This window comes from Leptosomus discolor, chromosome 4, assembly GCF_034619465.1.
Source record: "Leptosomus discolor isolate bLepDis1 chromosome 4, bLepDis1.hap2, whole genome shotgun sequence".
NCBI classification, from domain to species: domain Eukaryota; kingdom Metazoa; phylum Chordata; class Aves; order Leptosomiformes; family Leptosomidae; genus Leptosomus; species Leptosomus discolor.
Window position 1 is genome coordinate 49,826,011 of NC_141394.1, and position 18,854 is coordinate 49,844,864.

Genomic DNA, 18,854 nt, shown 5'->3' on the forward strand with positions numbered 1-18,854 from the left:
AGTATCTGAGAATGCAACCCTGAAGTCACACCTGACTGCAAATGACCAGAGGGTTCAGAAGTTGCTTGGCAGTCAGGGAAGTGCAAATGGCTTGTGAAGGTAAGCATGCATGGATGGCATTGTTATGAAAGCCTAATTTACTTAAGGAAGTTGGCCAAAATGGCTGCGCTTGATTTGAAGACTAATAGCATAAAAATGCTTACTGTCTTAAAATCCTGGTTTGGCTCATTGTTTTTAATTTCTTTTTAATTCCAGAACTTTTGAATCTTCTTGGGAAACACGAAAGTAAAGAAGTACTTTTAAAATATTTTTCAGGAGAGCTGACACGTTCCAGGGAGAGGCTCTTTTTTATTTCTTTTTTTTTCTGCAAGGCTCAGAAGAGTCTGTATTCTCTGGGATTTTAAATAAGTATAAAATGAAACCAGTTTAAAATTTAGCTTTCGAAATGAGTGTTGAAAAGTCAGATGACAAAGCAAAGAATGGCTTGAAGTCTTCCTTACTTATAAGAGATGAAAATGGAAATAACTATGCATATGACAGAGCTACACCTTCCTCAAAGAATTGTGCCACCGAGATACACGGTAATTCAACTGACCAAAGTATAGTGACTGAGCATGAAGATGATACTGTTCTTGAAAATAAGAGTGACTTAAGAAGTATTCTTTTAAAACAGCAGTGTATTGAAGCTCTTCATCTGCAGAAGACACCTGGTAGATACAACTGCACAGGAGCTCTGTTGGGAGATGCAGATGCTGCATGCACGTCTTCCGTGACTGAACAGACTTGTGTGTATCCTTTGAACTATGACTTGAAAGAAGCAACAAACTTAATGAAGGGTAACATTGCTGTGGCAAAAATGCAAAATCAGTGTATCAAACAATTGGTGCCTTACAGTCGGACTGACTCGAAGTGTGTATTACCTCGTCCTGCTTCAGAGCAGAACGTGCAGTCCCTGATAAATGACAGAGCATGCTGCCACCTGAGCACAGTGGATGTTACTAATGTTACAGGTGAAACTCTGGAACCTGGTCAAAACGATGACATGAGTCTGAGGGAAACGCTAATCTCTCCTGAAGTATGTGCAAGAGAGAAAATTGATAGAACCAGCTCAGAAAGAACACCTTATTTCTCTTCTGTGATACTGGCTTCGGAAAGCTCAGATGCCTATTCAGAACTTGAAGTATATCAACCTGCCCCTGTAGGTGTCGAACACTATCTAAAAAACACTAACAAGACTGATAAACAATCACAGGAAACAGAAGTACAGTCTGTGAAACTAGCTGCTGGATGTGTAAATCCTTATAGGCGAGATGTGTTATCACCATTCATTAATTTTAACGGAGATGACCAAGTAAAATCCTTGCAGGATACCCCTGACCATGATGAAACTGGGAATTTCAATGCTGGAACATGCATGGGTGGTCCTATAAATAATGTGCACCTTCTCCCAGTAGATAAAATGGATGGAGAGCAAGTATCAAAGGAAACCGGTGAACCCTTAACCAAAGAACAGAGTCTTTCTGGAAATGCTGCTCTTCAGGATATGCACAACACCTCTATCACATCTTGCAGTGTACCAAAATTAAAGAGGACTGTTAAGCCTGACTTGAAGTGCGAAGCAACTTTTGTGGTCTGCAGTCCTATGGCTGAGGAAAGCGATTCTGCTCTATGTACTTCAACCCCTAAAGAACCATCGAAAAATACAACTTTTTCTGTTTCAGCTTTGGCAGAACTTGGAGACGAGTCTCCTAAACTAAGACCAAATGAGGCGTTCGTAGGAGGGCATAGTAGAAGGCCTTTGCTTAAAGGTAGTTCAGGTCAAACTGCAGGAAAACCAATGGGCAGGTCTGCTATTGTGTCAACAATAACCAAAGCGAAGAAATCTGAGATTGTTAGTTTTCCCAAACCTAATTTCAAAAATGTTAAGCCAAAGGTTATGTCTAGACCTGTGCTACCGTCAAGAGACAGTGCAGCATTAAAACAGTCTCCCCAGTCCCCCCAGCTATCAGCTGTCTCCTCATCTTCACTAGTTGCTTCCCCAAGGCAATTGTCCCCCTCTATGAAAGTGCCGAAAAAGAAAATAGATCTAGCTAAAGATACTAAAGTGGAATTGCCTGTGAATAAGCCCCATAAGGTACATCTTAACAAACACCTCTTCACTAGCCAAGCCATACATGTCACAACGCATCCCAGAAACACTTCCCACAAGGCTTCAAAGACACCTGCGTTAAAACAGAATCCGGAAGACATTGGCAAAGCAAGCTCTACCCATTCAACATGCTCCTCTGTTTCTGCTGGGCTTCCAATGTGTGTAGAGAACTCGAAAGAGATGCTGAATGATGAAATGGAAAGTTCAGACTCTTTAATGCAGCCCTGTGCTCAAAACACCTACCTGGCTGGAGGTGAAAAAGAGCAAAGCAGCAACATGGGAGTTCCTCTGGAAGCAGCCCTATTAAAAGATGTGGCAAATGAAACCTTTGACCTGGACTCTGTTCCTTTGGTAAGCTTTTTTCTTTACATGCTTAATTGTACCTTTGAAAAAGGGAATTCTGCATTGCACAATGCTGAGTGGAAATTGTGGAATGGGCTTTGTATCTACAAATATAACTGTAGTGTTGATTTCTGAGATGAAGTCCCTTCCCTAATAAAGGGAGCAAAGAAATACTGTTTTACAAACTGGTTGCACTTGGCCTCAAGTGTGATTTGGTGTCTTCAGCCCTCATCTTATTCCATGGTATAAATTTTTTTTTTTGTAAAGTCATTTTACAACAATGCAGTTGGTAAGATTTCTAATAAAAGCAAACAAGTCTTAATTTAGTCAAACTGCTAAAATTGCATAGCGTAACTTGGTGAGGTTTTTCTAAATAGAGCTCTTAATAGGTGGCTTTCTCAAGATAATTCTAGTAGTGCTGTAACTTTAAATACAGGATAGATTAGAGGATAAATTGCTGTTTTCAGTGTTTTCTTTTAAAACAGGCTTTAGAACTAAATTACACTTTTTTAAATTTACTTTGTGCATATGTTAACAATAATACTAAGTCACACAAAACCCAAAGACCAACAAGTTGGTCAAGCATTTTATTTTTAACATCTTAATTTAACTGTCTGCTTTGAATAATTTGGGAGTTTGTTTATTTGAAGTAGAACTGGGACTCATTAGGATAGTTAAGAGTAGCCAGGAAATATTTCTCATGCAGAGGGCAAATACCTGGTTTTGGGCATTTGGCCAGCTGGAAGGTGCAAACTTCGTGGCCGGGAGATATGCATGTGCTGGTTGGTTGGGAAATATTTTGAGATGAGTCAGCTGCCTGTCAGGAGAAATCTGCTGCTTTCAGATACTCTGGAAGAACGTTAAAAGAAAAGGAATGGTGGGAAAGAAAGGAAGTGCTTCGGGGTTGGTTCTACCAAGAACTGGGGAGGTATGCAGAGTTGGAGTTTGGATGCTATATGGAGTCCCTCCTGTTGTTTGCTTGTGGGTACAGCAGCTTATGTTAAATTGGTGAAACAGCGTCAGCAGCTGTTACCAGTAAAGCTGGCGTTGTCTGAATTTTTGCCAGGCTCTACTGATTTGCCAGAAAAACTCCAGTTGAGCTCAGTATATGGAGGAAGCTACTTCAGTTAAAACAGAAGTATCTATCCATTTTTGAAACATTACAGAAGAAATTAATAAATAATATTATTTATTTATTATAATAAATAATTTAACTTGAAAACCTAAATGAACATGACAAGGATGGTCTATTTTAATTCTGAAGTCTTTCAGAGCTCGGATTCTGCTTCACCCCTTCCTTTTGGTGCTGAGGGTTGGAGAGAATGCTTTTGATTCACCCCATTGCCAAGATGGAAACCTTTGTGATCTTAATTGTTCTGTTGGTACCTGAAAAATCAATAAAGCAAATTATATAAAAAGTGCAGTAGACTGATCAGCTGGACTAAACTTAAGTGTTCTTCTGAAAAGTACAGATTAACTTCTGAAAATGAAGATGAGGTTTGGAGTCAAAAGTGGAAAGTGCATTAATATGACCAAATTGCTGTGTATTGGCTTGAGTCACAGAAAAGCATACAAAGAGCTTTATGTTCTTATGAGTTTACCATTATAGGCCTAACTTTCCAGTGAGAGTGGTCATGAATTAATGCCTATATAGACTGAATTCTGTATGAAAGGTAGATGAGTGCTACATATAAACTCGTTGTTTTAAACCTGTCCTGTGTCCACTCCTGAATTTGGTTTATCTATGGCACCTGAATGTGAAAGATTTTAACCTGTTTACATGTTGTAACATAAGACCTAGAACAGGAAATGTATTGTAAGGGCTGTGAAGTTTCAGGTTGTACAGGAGAACTAACTTCTCAGTCCACCAACTTCTGTAGTTGTTTGGTAAAGAATTAATCTTGAGATTAAGTGCAGTCATGTAATTGAACGGGTTAATTAGAGTTTTGGGAGGAAGAAGTTCTGATGCAAAATGACCTCTGTAACCTCTTCAGTGTGTTTGTCATTACCAGTGATTAGTTTCAAACTAATAGGTTTGTGTTGCTGAAGGCCATTGAGGAGACAGTTCTTCAAGTTCTGAACTGCAGATGTGGACAATGTGACAGCAAACAGCTAAGCATATCTCTTACCTGTGTGGTCAGTATTTCATTACAGAGGCTGGAAAGGAAGATCTTCAGCTTCTTATAGTGCTGGTGTGTGTGTGGATGTTTTATTGTGTGTGTGTTTGGTTTTTTTTTTTTTTTTTTTAAAAAAAAAGAAACAGATGCTTCCTGTCAAAGATGGGACAACACAAGAGAAAAACGTAACGAAGAAAGGCCCAATCACACTACGAAGTGTATCAGCTCCCAAGATTAAAATGGTGCCATCCGTGTTGCCCTTGAAGAGAGGATGTGAAAATAAAACTAGCAGCACAATTAAAGCACCTTCTCACAAAGGAGCTGTTCTGTCATCAAGCTCTGGTAAGACATTTTTTCACTGGAATACTACCACTTAGCTAGCTTCTTAAAATTAAGGTATCGTATTTAATGTACTTTATGACAGAACTTTTAGGACTGCACAGAGCTGTATTTTGGGTGGTAAATATGATTCTGTCTAAATAGCAAATTGCTAGTATGGGGTGGGGGGGAAAGGCAGGTTACACCTCATCCTTGTAAAAATCTCATCTTGTAACGAATGTGTCTAGGAGGGTGTGGTGCTATTAGGAGAAACAATATTTTAAATATTATTATTTATAGTTTGGTTATATAACAGTACTTTGCAGAATTACAACTAAAATTACTCAAAAGATGTGAAAGTGAGGAGGAGAAAATACGGAGCTCAGATACAAAGCAGTTACAAAAAGCAAGTGTATGCTATTCCAACGGGAATAAGCCCTTATTTCAGGACATAACATATTTTGTTAAACCTAATTTTAGTACAGCTCTATAGTTTCTAGAGAGGGGAGAACATAATTGAAGGAGAGACTACTGCCTGAGCTGCTAATTAAGCTTGGACTGATTAACACCAAAGGCTGGGGAATCTCATATCTAGTCTGTAGCCTGCTGTTCAAATCTGGTGACTGGAAACTACATTCTGTAACTGTTTTGTAGAGATTCAGAAATGCTGTTGTAGGTTATATGCTTTTTATAACCAAGTGTGGCAATATAGCTAATTGTAAAGGTAACCTGGCTATAAATGACTATGCTACAATAAACTGTAATCTGGAAAGTGTGCACACCCAGCTGTACCCAGTAAAACCTGTTCTTCTTTTTTTTTTTTTTTCAGCCCACTTAATCTAGGATTATTAAACAGTTCAATTATATGCAGGTAGTGAAGCATGATAAAATCTGTATCTGTAGTCCTTTATACGATGAGTCCCTCAAAGATATAGGCTATTCCCGTGACTTGAGCCTTGCTAATGTGAGGGACTTCCTCAGTGAACTAGGCACCTACCTATAAGCCACCAATCTCTTGGAAGACTCACCTCTCTAAATACCAATTTAGAGCTTTCTATCTGTAATTATGGTCTTAGGAGAACTGAGATGGATATAGATATAGGTGTATATTTGTCCCTTAGATTATTAATCCAGAGTAGATGTATGACGCCATCACTAGAAATAAATGCAAGCATGGCTGGGTTATAGGACTAACTTCTTCCTTTCATTAAGAAAAAGTAAAATTGGATGCACTTTCAAAAGAAGAAGTTATTTGCTGTTGAAAATAAAAGCCTTCACTAAGTTTCTTTAGCTAAACCTGTCATTGCTTGACTCACTGTGTGTTGATATTATGGTAGTCAGTGGAATACCTTCCAAAATTTTCCTATTGGAAGAAGACTGCTTAAGGTAAAGGCATGAAGCAGCACCTCAACATTTCAAACCCTGTGATCTGATGAGACTGGAACGTCAGTGCTGCACATGAGAATTTTTTTTTTCTCCACGTCCTGTCCCCAGCCCCCCTGCCAATGCCCACCATTTCTAGCGCATTTTACCCTTCATTTTGCTTATGCAATGTTTTGGTGCATTAAACTATATCAGGTTAACTTCCCCATCTCTTGCCAAGGGAATTCTTAAACATGTTTATTTGCTCCCTGGTAAACACAGTACTGACGCATATCAAAGGTGGGAGAAGCAAGGATGGGGAAAGGTAGGAGTTTCTTGGTATTGCTACCAAAGCCCTGCTGTATTATGTGACCACATCTTTCAGGTAAAACCCTATCTACTCCTGCTTACCCCATCTGTTTTTAAGTAAAACTGTACATACGCTTACTGTGGCCAAGTGTCAGCTTGTAAACCAAACCCAGTTGTCTGCTGCAGCTAAAGCCTTCCTGTGGGGAATAACGATTTCTTCTAGTTAAGTCACTTAACTCTTCGGTAACTTGTGCCTTGGTATAATTCCAGCAGCACAGATAACTAACTCAGTAGCTGTACAGTTGTTTGCTGTCAGGATTTCTCCAGACTACAGACAGACTAGCTAAATCCGGGATGGAAAGGACTTCTGAAGGTCACCTAGTCCAGCCCCCCTCTGCCTGTAGCTGGGTCAGCACTGAATTCAGACTAGGTTGTTCAGGCATTTGTCAAGCTGAGTCTTAAAACTGTCCAAATCCTAACAACCTCGTGGCTTCCTGAGGTGCTAACATAAATGCAGCTGATTCTTAACCAGTTGGTGGCTGTGTTTAGATCATTGGGTAGGAAGACAAATCAGTGTAGTGAGTCCATTATATACTCTGAACAAAAGAAGCGATGGTATAGCTCTGTGTCGTTTCTCACACATGTATGTTGAGGGAGAGAAGTGGTCCATGTTTCCAAGTATTAGTGTATGTATTATTCCCAGAATAATCAAGAGCTTGTGAACAATGGATTGTATTATGCACTGTCATTTTGAGTGTGAAGCAGGAAACTCCTCTGCAGCCAAGAAACAAAAGAGAAAGTGCCCTGTATAAAACACCAAGATCCTTGCAACTTGGCAGGAATTGAGATTTTGGTAGGGCTTTTTTTCACTTGTAAATGTAAACTTTAAGCTTTCAGTGGTAATGCACTAACCCAATAGGAAGCATGTCTTATAAGGAAATTCCCTGATCCTTTCCTGAACAGGAGACAGCAGAAGGAAAGGAAAACTCCTGTCAAGCATTATATTTTTGTGAGGTTATTTGCAGAAATAAGATAGAAATAACTTCTTTATTTCAAAATGGTTGCTGACCACTGTTCACCAGTATTGGTATATCTTGCCTGGATCTTGGGAGTTTTTGCTGAATTAGAAATCGGTTCTCTAAAAGGTAAGCCCAACTTGATTCAGTGTACCAAAATATTATTCCCCTGCTTACCATTAAAGATTTCTGGAAACTAATGGAAGCCATGTAAATCACCTTTATAACTAAATTCAGTGTTTGTCAAATGGTGAAGCCCCATTTCTGCAGCAAATCTAGAAATCCGGTCACAGTTGCAAGCTAGACACCTCAAAATGATTTCTATAACTATTTGTCTCCATTTCTCCATAAGAGAGAGTGACCTGTAATCACATACTCATTCTTGAACAAAAATCTTAATTCTCTGCGGCTAATTTTTCTATGGTGGTGTGCATAGATTTCTGTAGTACTGGATGGCAGGCAGTACTATGCCTTTTGCTATTTCTCAATTAGTGAAAACATTTATTAGAATTCAAGATGCAGAATAAAGTGTTTAAGTTACTTGTTTTTTACTGGAAGGCATGTGTAATCTTGGAGCCCTGGTTCAGGACTTTGAACCAATCCTGAAATAAAAGTAACTATTGTTTTTGTTCCCAGCAAATGCACACAGCCTTCTAATTGGAAGTACATAACCACTGTAGAGGAGTAATAGCCTGCTAATAGTTGAGGTATTATGGTTTGGGACAAGTCATGTCTTTCTCTCACTTGAAGGGAGGAGTGGAAGGGGACGGAGAAGCCAAGGAACTTTGGTGGTCCCATGGAACATCACTGCAAGTTCTACTGTCAGCCTGCCCCAGCAACCACATGTTACTGCCCATGCAGTTGGACGGAAGCACTGTGACAGTTTGAGCCACAGGACATTTTGAATTGTGTTTGAACTGTATAAAATAGGGATATACATTATTTACTTCAGATCTAAAAATGTAAATGCCCACCACTGCCTTTTTTTCTCCTACTGCTCACTACAACTTACCTTTAAGTATGTAAGGGAGAGGAGCTTTACTTTATGCTAATACTTCATCTCCACTTCTGCCTTGAAATTATACTCTTGCTTTAAATTATTTCATACTGTATGAAGCTTCACATTGTTGTTGAGGTCTTAGCAATGAGACCTCTGTGAAGCCTTATGTGTAATTTTAATGATTTGGGGATGTGAAAGCATCAAAAATATTATTCCCCTACTTACTGTTAAAGATTTCTGGAAACTAATGGAAGCCATGTAAATCATCTTTGCAACTAAAATGTCTTTCACTGTCTGACAGTATTTCTGACATTGTGGGTACCATTTTGTCTCTGATTTAAGTCACTGATACTCAATTAGCAGAGTTACAGCCCTGTGCTTTACTGCTCTTTTCTGTGAATCTAATCCAATGGTACTCTGTCTTTCTCTTGCAAGTATTTTCATAGAATTTAGAATAATGAAAACTTGGGTAGAGTGAAGCTCGACAGTCTGAATACTGTGTTCCTTGAAGAAGACTTTGGACAAGTGAGACCTTTTCCTTATGAAAAGTTGATCATACTGAAGGACTTTTCTGGTGTTCTGCAACTAACTGAAGCATGGGAAAAATAATTTCCCATATGCTATTGGGAATATGTTTAAGTTACATTAGACCACAGCAGGTTTAGTGATACTTTGAAATACTGATTTGTTTGTTAGTTCATAATTGCTAAATTCCGTTGGTTGAATTTTGGCTTAATCTTTTACTTAAATGTGTAATTCAGAGAAGCTTCCAAAGTTAAAACCAGAACAGGCTGTGACAGATTAAGACTTCATTATTGAATATGGTGGCTGTTTACTGCACAAAGAAAGGCTTTTCAGATGGAAAACTGAAACCAAATGGTTTCAATGGGTCTTCATACGGCTGGAAACGTATATAAGCTTGGTAATTCAGGACTTTTTGGTATAGTCTTTCACAATACTAGTGAAGCAGAATGAAAACAATTTAGTTCCAGTAAGCATTCCCACAATCATTGAGTCTCTGTTCTTTCACTGAACCGGGAGCTAAACCAAACATGGTTACTGCAAATCACTTTTCAGCTTGTTTCATTCCTACTGTCTACCATGTGACTCTTAAAGTTGGATTGACATGCAACCAAGAAGAAACAAAATATATTAAAAGGCAAACATAACTTCCAGGTTCTCTGGCCTGAAACAGGACTTTTTTTCAAAATGCTAGAGTGGAGAGTTACTTGTAAGGGTATCCAAGATTTCTCATGAACAAATCTGAAATGCACCAGGGTCTACAAATTAGGCTTAAAATTTAGTTTCAACCAGTCTCTTCATTATTTTTTTTCTTTTGCAGAACAGCCAGCTTCTTTTATGGATCCTAGAAGCAGGTTCCTTATACACTAACTTGTCCAAGATCGTTACTTGTCCTCATGAGTCCAGATTACTGGGTCCACTTTCCCTTTTTTTAATACATATGTAGGTCTTCATTACAGTAATTAAAGCCTGTGTTAAAAGTGAACTTAAAACTTCCATATTCCCCTTCAGAAGAGTATGAAGGAGGAAACAAATACATGGATCTCCATGGAGCATAAGGTCTGTAGTATGACATAGAGCTTGTCTGTCATCCCTTTTCGATCTTCACCCAGAGAACTCCACTACATAGTGACTGTATCTCATAAGCAGTTCACTTTCAATTTGCAGTATAAAGTGGGGAAAACTTACCTGATGTATCTGAAAGGACTTTTGTTCAGCTGATGAGTTTGTGAGAGTTCAGAAAGCAGCCTAAGTTGTGAGGGCTTAGGAGCCTTACAGGTCATCCCTTCAATTGCTTGACTTGGACTTCCCTGGTAATGGTCATGCTCCACTTTGCCCTTACTTCCTGGCTATCCTCAACAGGAATGGCTTGCTGGAAGCTGCCTGGAGCAATGTCTATCTTTGTGCCCAGTACTGACTGCTAAGCCTCTGCCCAGGTGTTGGTCATTCAGGTACAGAATGGTAGGTTCACAATTTGAAGTCAGAAAGGAGCCGTAATATGATGTAATCTGAATTCAGTTTGGTCAATTTGCTTTTAGCTTTGGCTACATACACTAGTAGAAAAACTTGCTATGACTTTGACACCTATTTTCTTTTTGTTGCTTTTCATTGACAAGGAGTGCTTTCTATGAGATAGGTGCTGCTCATATTTTGCAAGCCTTACATAGCATTCAGCATGAAAATGCCCATTTGGGATAATCTGTTTCCTGCTTAGTTTTATAGTAGGAATTGACAATGAGAAATGAGTAAAAGTAGAAGGGTTTTGTGGGTGTTTGTTTTTTTTTGTGTTTTGTGAGGTAATACAGGATCAGTTACAATGAATGATTTCAAAGCAAGATAGTTAATTCATCTCTGGTTTGGTATCCTTGGGTGTGGTCCTCTGTTTTTTTTGGAGTTTGGGGGTGGGGGATTGGAATAATTTTAAGATTAACTTAAAGAATCTTTATTCCAAAGTCTGTGGTATTTCTAGGATTCTATTGACTTCTAGCTTCCAGAAGGAAGTATTTCATCCTGTCAGCTTTTGTTTCTCATGCTGGCAGTGACCATACATAGGAAACTAAAGTTTTCACATAAGTTCCCAGACTTTTTACAGGTGATTTGTGACTAGCCCCATCAGGGTTTTGAAGTGTTATACCTGTAGCAAGAAGCATGATCATACTTGCAGAGGCTGATACTAACCGTCGACATACCAATGCTGTCAGAAAAGTGGATGCATCTGTAAGAGTATTCTTCTTTAGGAGTGAGGTGTGTACCACTTCCCTGCAGGGGAATTTCTTGGTACCTAGTCATTTACTTGCAAGGACATGCTGGTGTGTCTTCAAATAACTCTTTGCTTGTACTGGTTAGTTCTGAATTCTCTCGGGGTACAGGTAAAGGAGAAGAGAATAAGAATCCTTGTCTTCCTGAAGAAAATTGTATTTATGTTTTGGTACAGTGAGGTTCCTTCACACAAGGAATGCACAAACCCCTGCAACAGAAAACTTAAAATATTTATAGATAACATAAGTATAAAAGCTGTCAACGATCAAAAAAATTCTCAGTGCATAACTTGAAGGGCGGTGTGGTGTGAAGGGCTGGACAATAATGGAAAGTGTAATTAGATGTTTTTAGTGGTTTTCTTTTGCCTCAGCTTTCCTTATAGTATGTTGATTTGACTTCTCCTTGTGCCGACTGCTCCTAAACAGATGGAACTTTCCAATAGCTATGATAAAGCTAGCGTTTGGGGCTGGTTTGTTTAAGTCAGGATGCAAACAGCTTACAACAGTCTCCTGGCAAACCTGGAGTGGGCAAGCTTTGCCACCACTGTGCAGCTGCTGGGAAGCTGGTGTAAAACTGCCTGCTGTCTGCAGACTGGCTCTGTCTGGGGTTGTCAGAGATGACTGTGACTGTGCAGACATGGCCTGTCATCGGACTGCTCTAGTCCAGCCTGCAAAAGGAAAAACCTAAAATTGAGTAAATCCATCAGGCAGCATGATGGCAGACAGTACTGGAGGTGGGAGAGCAGGTGTGAGTTTGGACTTGAGACTGGGGAGGAGAAGGGCTGTTTCTAGGTGCTGGAGAGATCACATGCAAGGTTGAGCCTGAGGGAAGATGAGGAAGGGAGGAGTCTCCCTGGTCGTGGAAGGGTTTAACTGGGAGGAGTTAAACTGCCACACTTCAAAACTAGGCCAAATAGGCAGGGGAAAAAATGAAATGTAATAGTAGACACATGTGAATGTTGTTCTCTCCCTCTCTGTCCCCCTGAAAAAACACTCCAATTGCTCTTCTGACAGTGAGAGCATTTGAAAGAATGAAAAGGACTGGTTTGGCAGTTCTTAATTGCTAATATAATGCTGTGTAGCACTGATAATCAGTTTTCCAGTTTGTCTCACAATATCGAGCTGCAAGAGGAGAAACACGTGAATACCTACTTGTATGGCTGCTGATAGTCTGGTTATGTTTTTGGCACTAGCTTGCTGCTGGTGTCTTGATACCTGTGCCAAAGAGGAGCACTTTCCTGAAGATTGCAGGTGAATGGAAACTGTACTGTGGAAGTCTGCATCAGATGGGGAATGGTGTTTTGTCTTAGTATGTAAACTGATCAGCTGTTATCCCCTAAACAAATAAATCTCTCTCATGTAAATATTTTAAGACCAGCAGTAATGTAACATTCCCTGTCTTTGTCCGTGTTTATGTTTTAGCAGTTGAGGCGTTACTAGCAAGGTAGTGTACCTGTCTCCTGCCTTTTCTTTGGTAATTTTGGTAGTAATTTGAGACTTTCAAAGGGAGAGATAACTAGAAAGAGATTATCTGTGGGTCTTTGGTAGAATTATGAAACGTGCTGTAACCAATCTTTATTCCTTGAAGGAACACTGATAGATGTATAGCATAATATCTTGTAACTAATATTGCTGAACAGCTAATCAGGCAACCTGGGGAGCCTGCAGCCATCAGAAGTTTGTTAGTATTGTTAATGCTTTAAAGTGCTCAAAATAGCCACCATAAATGCTCTTACAACTATGTTAAGATCAGTCTGCTGGAAAAAATACCAAAGTTCAGTTTGTCTTTCCAGGATTTACTTGCTCCTTTTGATAGATGCCAAAACAGCGTATTTTCTTGAAGGTATACTCCCCTTGCTTTATAAAGACCTTGTAGTGTAGGCTTAGACTGGGCTTTTTCATCATGCTTAAAATAATCTTTTTTTTAAAAGCTGAAAAGTTTAACGCTTCTAAAATAGAGCCCTCTGGATTTTTAAACTTATTCAAGAGATAAGGCAATGAAAGGCCAAATCAACTATTACTGTTAGCTTTAGGGTTAAACAAAACCAGCAACAACAAAAAGTATCCTTTTAAAGACTCCTTTTGCTCTTAGTCTGCCCTAAGTTTGTTTAGCAGGGGCTTCCAACCATTCATTTCCAGGTGTCTTCTAGCTCTGTGAATGCCAGTTGTTCTGTGCTCAGTTCTAGATGTTAAATGTGTTGACTTGATTCGAAATGGTGGACATTGAATATCAGAATTGGTGAATGCATAATCACCTTCTACGATCTGCCTGGTGTCAACAAAGTCCAAAGTTCACCACTACTAGCATGTGTTTATTCTCTCCATTTTGATTTTGTAGGCTCCAGTGCTCTTTAAAGGAAGCCTTAATTTATTTTTCACCATAACCACCTATAAGGGATTCATATGAGACAATGATTATTTGAGTAAGGATATGAAATCTGACTTCAGAGGTTCTTGAAAACTGAGCTTTGTTCTTTGCTTATTTCTATTCCTATACAAGTGATACTTTAACATACTTGAAGTAACATGGCTACTGCATAGAGAATTTTTTCTGAAGAATTGCCAACTCATTACTTCACTGTAGAAGAATGTGATATTTCTAGTATTCCGTTTCAGTGACTAGATTAAATAACTGGTGAAAACCTGTTGCTTTGATGCTGTTGCTGTTTGTCTTTGTAATAATGGTTCAGTAAATATCCTGCTTTTGTGTTTGTGTTCAGTACTTTTGTTTATATACTATATCTTCCTGCTTCTGTCTTCAAAACCTTTGCATTTAATTCTGTGTGACTTCTTTTTTTAGGGAATGGTACTTATAAAAATACTGTGTAAAATCATTGTTGTTAGTTGAAGTAACACCTAGAATAGTTGCTTAATGATCCTGATTCATGACTTAAAAGAAATTCTCCCTCAAGCTGTGCTTTTGAAAAATGTATTTGAGTGCTTGAGTAATTACTTCAATAGAAGCCTTATAGGAAAGCACCAAGCAGTAGAAGAACTAAGGAAAGAGCAAAGGGGATCAGTTTGATATGTATCTGAAACTGGACGTTCTAGAGCTTGCTGCATTCGCGGAATGAGTTTGAGTTGACAGCTGATTTAGAGCATGCTCCCCTCATCTTTAAACGGTAAAATGCTGCTGAGAAGCTGCATTTGTTCCTCTAGCTGCTTTTTGAAATGTAGAGCTTTAACTTAGTAAGTCATACAAAGTTAACATGCAGTGTTTATATAGTGGCCTTTCGTTGGTTGGTTTGGGGGGGTTGTTTGGTTTTTGCACCTTTGCCAAGAGGCTGTTTAGAAAAGGAATTTCTGACTGGTCTGGATTAATTACTTTTCTGGTATGTTGATCCATTAATGAAACAAGTTTTTAGAAAACAGTGTGGAAAGTTTTATAAAGCTGTCAGATTTGTTGTATGAAGTTCAGATGTCATGGAACTTTCGGTTTTGTCAAACGTGAATTATTTCAGATATAATGTCTGGAGTGCTGAGTTTCAGAGGTGTTTTCAGTAAGTGTGAGCTTGTGGTTTGTGGTGTTCTCATAGCATGACGAAGGTTGGATGCTCTTTAGTGAGTTGGATATGTTCAGGTGTCCATTGCAGTAACTTACAAAAGATTCTAAAATATGGCTGATAATTTTGTGTTGGAGATTTAATACCAGTCTACAGTAAATCTGTGTACAGAATCACAGTTCTGCATAGTAGTGCCAAGCGCGTAGTGAAAGTGCACCTCCTAAGAGAGGTCTGATGCAAAGCATGTTTAATGACTCATTAAAGCTTGAGTGGTCTATTCAGTGATGAGGATTATATAATACACACTCAGTGTACGCTGTATGTAGGGTTTCTGTTTTGTTGCGGAGCTGATCTGAACTGAGGGAAATAGCTTGGACATAAACCTTCCTTTGTTAGTGCAGTTCCTGGTTTTGCGTACTTGATACAGGATGTCTTGAGACAAGTTATTTAATCCTGTCACACCACCTACTGTTGAAAAGCAAACATTGGACATAAGTGGTTTTCTTGCCTAAATCTTAATATAATCACCTTAATGTCATGCTTTCTTGATCTTAGTGCAAACTGATGGTTTCTTGGTTATTGGGGTTTAAGAGTGGAGATCCTGCAAGAAAACTGATATTGAATAAAGTGGAATTACTAGCTAATTTTGTCGTATTTCAAGTCTCTGACATAGCTTAAGCAAAATTGAAATGTGGTTTATAGTGACAAGAATAAAGGATATTCCCTTTAGACAGAAACTTGGTTGTTCTAAGTCAAGCCTAAAACACTGTAGTTGTCTCTCTTTAAGTAAGATAAACTGTCGAACTTGAAAATGACAACAACATCAGATGTTAAGATATTTTGTAAAATATCTTTTCTTATAATAACAAAATATTTATTAAAAATATTTTGTTAAGTCCGTCTTCCATATCTCTATTTTTGGTTTTGTGCAAAAACAAAAACCTCTCTTCCATAGTTATTCAGAGGACTTCTTCATAAAGATCTTGGATGTCAGAGCTGACAGGAGTGAACTCAGTGCTGGCAAGACAAGTCTGTGTGTACGTAACTTCCATTGGGCCATTGTAGTTTTAACCTGTGTGCACACTTTTTGGAAATAAACTAAAAGCTCAATTTAACTAAATTCAAATTTTCTTGCAGAAAGTGTGGTTACTTTGTTAGTAGTGCAAGAAGTATAAAGCCCCACCTGAAGATGGCACACCTGTCTCATATAGATACTCTTCCTATTTGATTAACTTAGCTATTGGGCGTTAGTATTCAACGAGCTGAAATGAAAACAGCAATTAATGCAAAAATGTGTCTGCACCAGTTGGCCATTAAGAACTGTGTTCCAGGGAGTGCTGTTTAACTAGTTCTGCGGAACTAGGCAGTTCTCAGTATATTATGTGAGCACAACACAATTTGATATTCTCGTGGTGTCCTTGAAAGGATATTTAGAGTGCTCTGTCAAATCGGGGGTGGGGGGAGGGCAGGGGGCAACAAAGAAAAGAATCTTTCTTGGATTGTCTTTGAGCCAGAGGTGATTTTTTTTTTTTTTTTTTTTTAATGGGATCACCAGTACAGCTAACCATAATATGCAGAGGTAGGAGAACCAAGAAAGACTTTTTGTGCATGCAAATGTAAAACGGAATCTTTTAAATCTTTGGAACTGTTTTTCTGCATTTACAGCATTTTTTTACTATGTCAATATGAGGTAATTAAGCCCTTTCATATGTATTTTTAAACGTATATCTTTTTACTTGTAGGCATATAAGTAGAAGAAGCAATTGTTCAAGCTTCTTTGCAACTCCTTTTGTCCTTTCCTCTCACTCCCTCTTCCCCCTCCCCCGGCCAATTGACAGGTGTAGGATCTTCGCCAAGAGAGAAGCATGCCTCTGTGAAAAATTCTCCAGCCTCCTGGGCTAGCTCCGGTAAAGCGCTTGCCAAATCCAAAGTGCCTGTCAAAAGATCAGTGCTTGAGAGAACACCTAGCATCTCATCAGTCAGCAGCACACAGAGTGAGCGAAGTCTTTTCAGCAGTAATTGTAAGTATCTGTTAGGGTTATGGGTTTTAACTGTTAGCAAGCATCAACTGTTTGTTGAAAAAAAATGCCCCTGAAGAGAGTCCTGTCTGACAAAACCCTGTATTAATTCTCATTGTGCTAATTATTATTAGTTCTAAGTCTTACTCTTTTTGCCTCTTAACTTACAACTTTCCTTCTTCAGGAGTGCCACCTGAAGGAGCTTTGAGCCTCGGATTTTTGTTTGAGTGGAGGTTTCAGTACAGCTTCTCTTCCATCCTGAGACATTACAAAACCAGTGGGTTGTCTTAACAAAAGCTTCCTTGTGTTTAAATATAGCGTAATAAGGAATAAGTCTGAACGGTGTGAACAGATTACCTGTCATAATATTTGGAACTTCACATTAGAAGTTTTTGATACTAAGTGCACTTTTTGAGCTAGATTATATCTGCTTTCACGTTTTGTCTTAAAACTCTGTAGATGAGATCAAAAGCAGGTAAGTGAACCTGCTTTTAGAAGGTAAAACTTTGCATGGGTAAGCTTCTGTCATTTCTAAGGTAACTGTAAGCATTGGTGTATGACCTGAATGAAATGCATCTTGATTAAAACTAGGGAGAAAAAAGACAGAACTTGGTTTGATTTGAAGCTTTACAAAGGGTCTGTACCAGCAGTTGTAGGAGTTCTAGTGGCAAAAATATGGAGGAAATAGCACACAACTGACTGTCAGACTTACTGGTATTCCCAGCTATACGTATTCAAATGAGTACATTCAAATATTCTGTTACTATCGCATCATCTGTTTTATCTTGGAGACTGGGTGAAGGCCTTTCCTTTGTGCCAGATGTCATTTAAATCTGTCTTCAATGGACTGAAAGAGAACTGTGATTTAACATATGTCTATAGTTTATGTATGCGCATATGCATACATACATAATTTTCTCTTGTTCTTTTTTTTCCCTGTAGTGCCTTCATTAAAAAACCAAGACCTAACATATTCCTCAAAGGAGTAAGAGTATGTGTAATAAAATATGCAGTGCATGTTCCTGTGTAATCAGGTCTGTTTGGTTCCTGTGACAGCCATATTGACTTTTGCTGTTCAGGTTTAGGACTGTATCTGGAATTCCTAAGCAGCTTTGTCCTCTTTGTTTTACTTCCTCATGTAACAAAGGAAAGGGCCATCGCTTCATAACAAAGAAGCGTATTCAGATTAAGTATACAAACAGATGACTCCTTATTTAGCCTGATTTGCTATCTGGTTTAATCTGTTTTGTCCAGTGCCTTCAAGCTTGCAATTTTTTCCACTCTGATTCACGAAGAGTAAGCAAGAGCAATATGAGAGGTTGAATATGGCTGCAGTCTCTTTGGCTTTAAGCTTGCTTTGATCTTTTTTAAATGACTATACCAGGAGGACTCCGCAGTTGCACAGAAACTAATTTTTCTCCTATTATTTTCATCAATTCTACACTAACACCACCGACTGACTCAGGAAGCCACTATGATATTACCTTACTGACATTGCTGGTAGTGGGATCTTACAGCTTTTGTATTATTCCTTTGTTATCCACGTTTACTGGGAAAAGAAGTAGGTTGTATTCCTTTTTATTTCTATTTTAAAGCATGTATTTTGTTTTATGGGGGTTGGTAACTGTATGCAATGTTTTGACTTGCTGGTTTTCTGTGAGATTATTTTTCTTTAGTTAATTTCTTACATTTGATGAGTGATTTATGTCTGATTGTCAGGTTTTATGAGTATAATGAGTTTAGGTTACATGTAATTCATACGTTAGTAAAGTGAAGTTTTTATGACTTTGAATCAAATTGGAAAGAATTAATGAATTTACTTTATACTCTAATGTTGAGTACAGCACTGTTCTGTTTTTTATTCTTTCATTTAGTCTACTATACAGTAATGCCAGGGGAAAAAAAAAAAAAAAATCTGTGTTTGTAAACCTAAAATGTTT

General features: G+C 38.5%; 1 protein-coding gene across 3 annotated transcripts in view; it reads left to right on the plus strand.

Moving 5' to 3' along the window:
* Positions 1-445: 445 nt before the first annotated feature.
* MTUS1 (microtubule associated scaffold protein 1) overlaps positions 446-18,854 on the plus strand; it is a 90,443-nt gene continuing 72,034 nt past the window's right edge. For 2 of the 3 annotated variants that reach the window (XM_086464197.1, XM_086464198.1), the window contains exons 1-3: positions 446-2,500; positions 4,755-4,950; positions 16,741-16,917. In XM_086464197.1, coding sequence (XP_086320323.1) covers positions 446-2,500; positions 4,755-4,950; positions 16,741-16,917 — 2,428 coding nt within the window. Of the gene's footprint in view, positions 2,501-4,754; positions 4,951-16,734; positions 16,918-18,854 lie in introns of all 3 variants that reach the window. The other variant, XM_009955965.2, reaches the window with a different exon arrangement.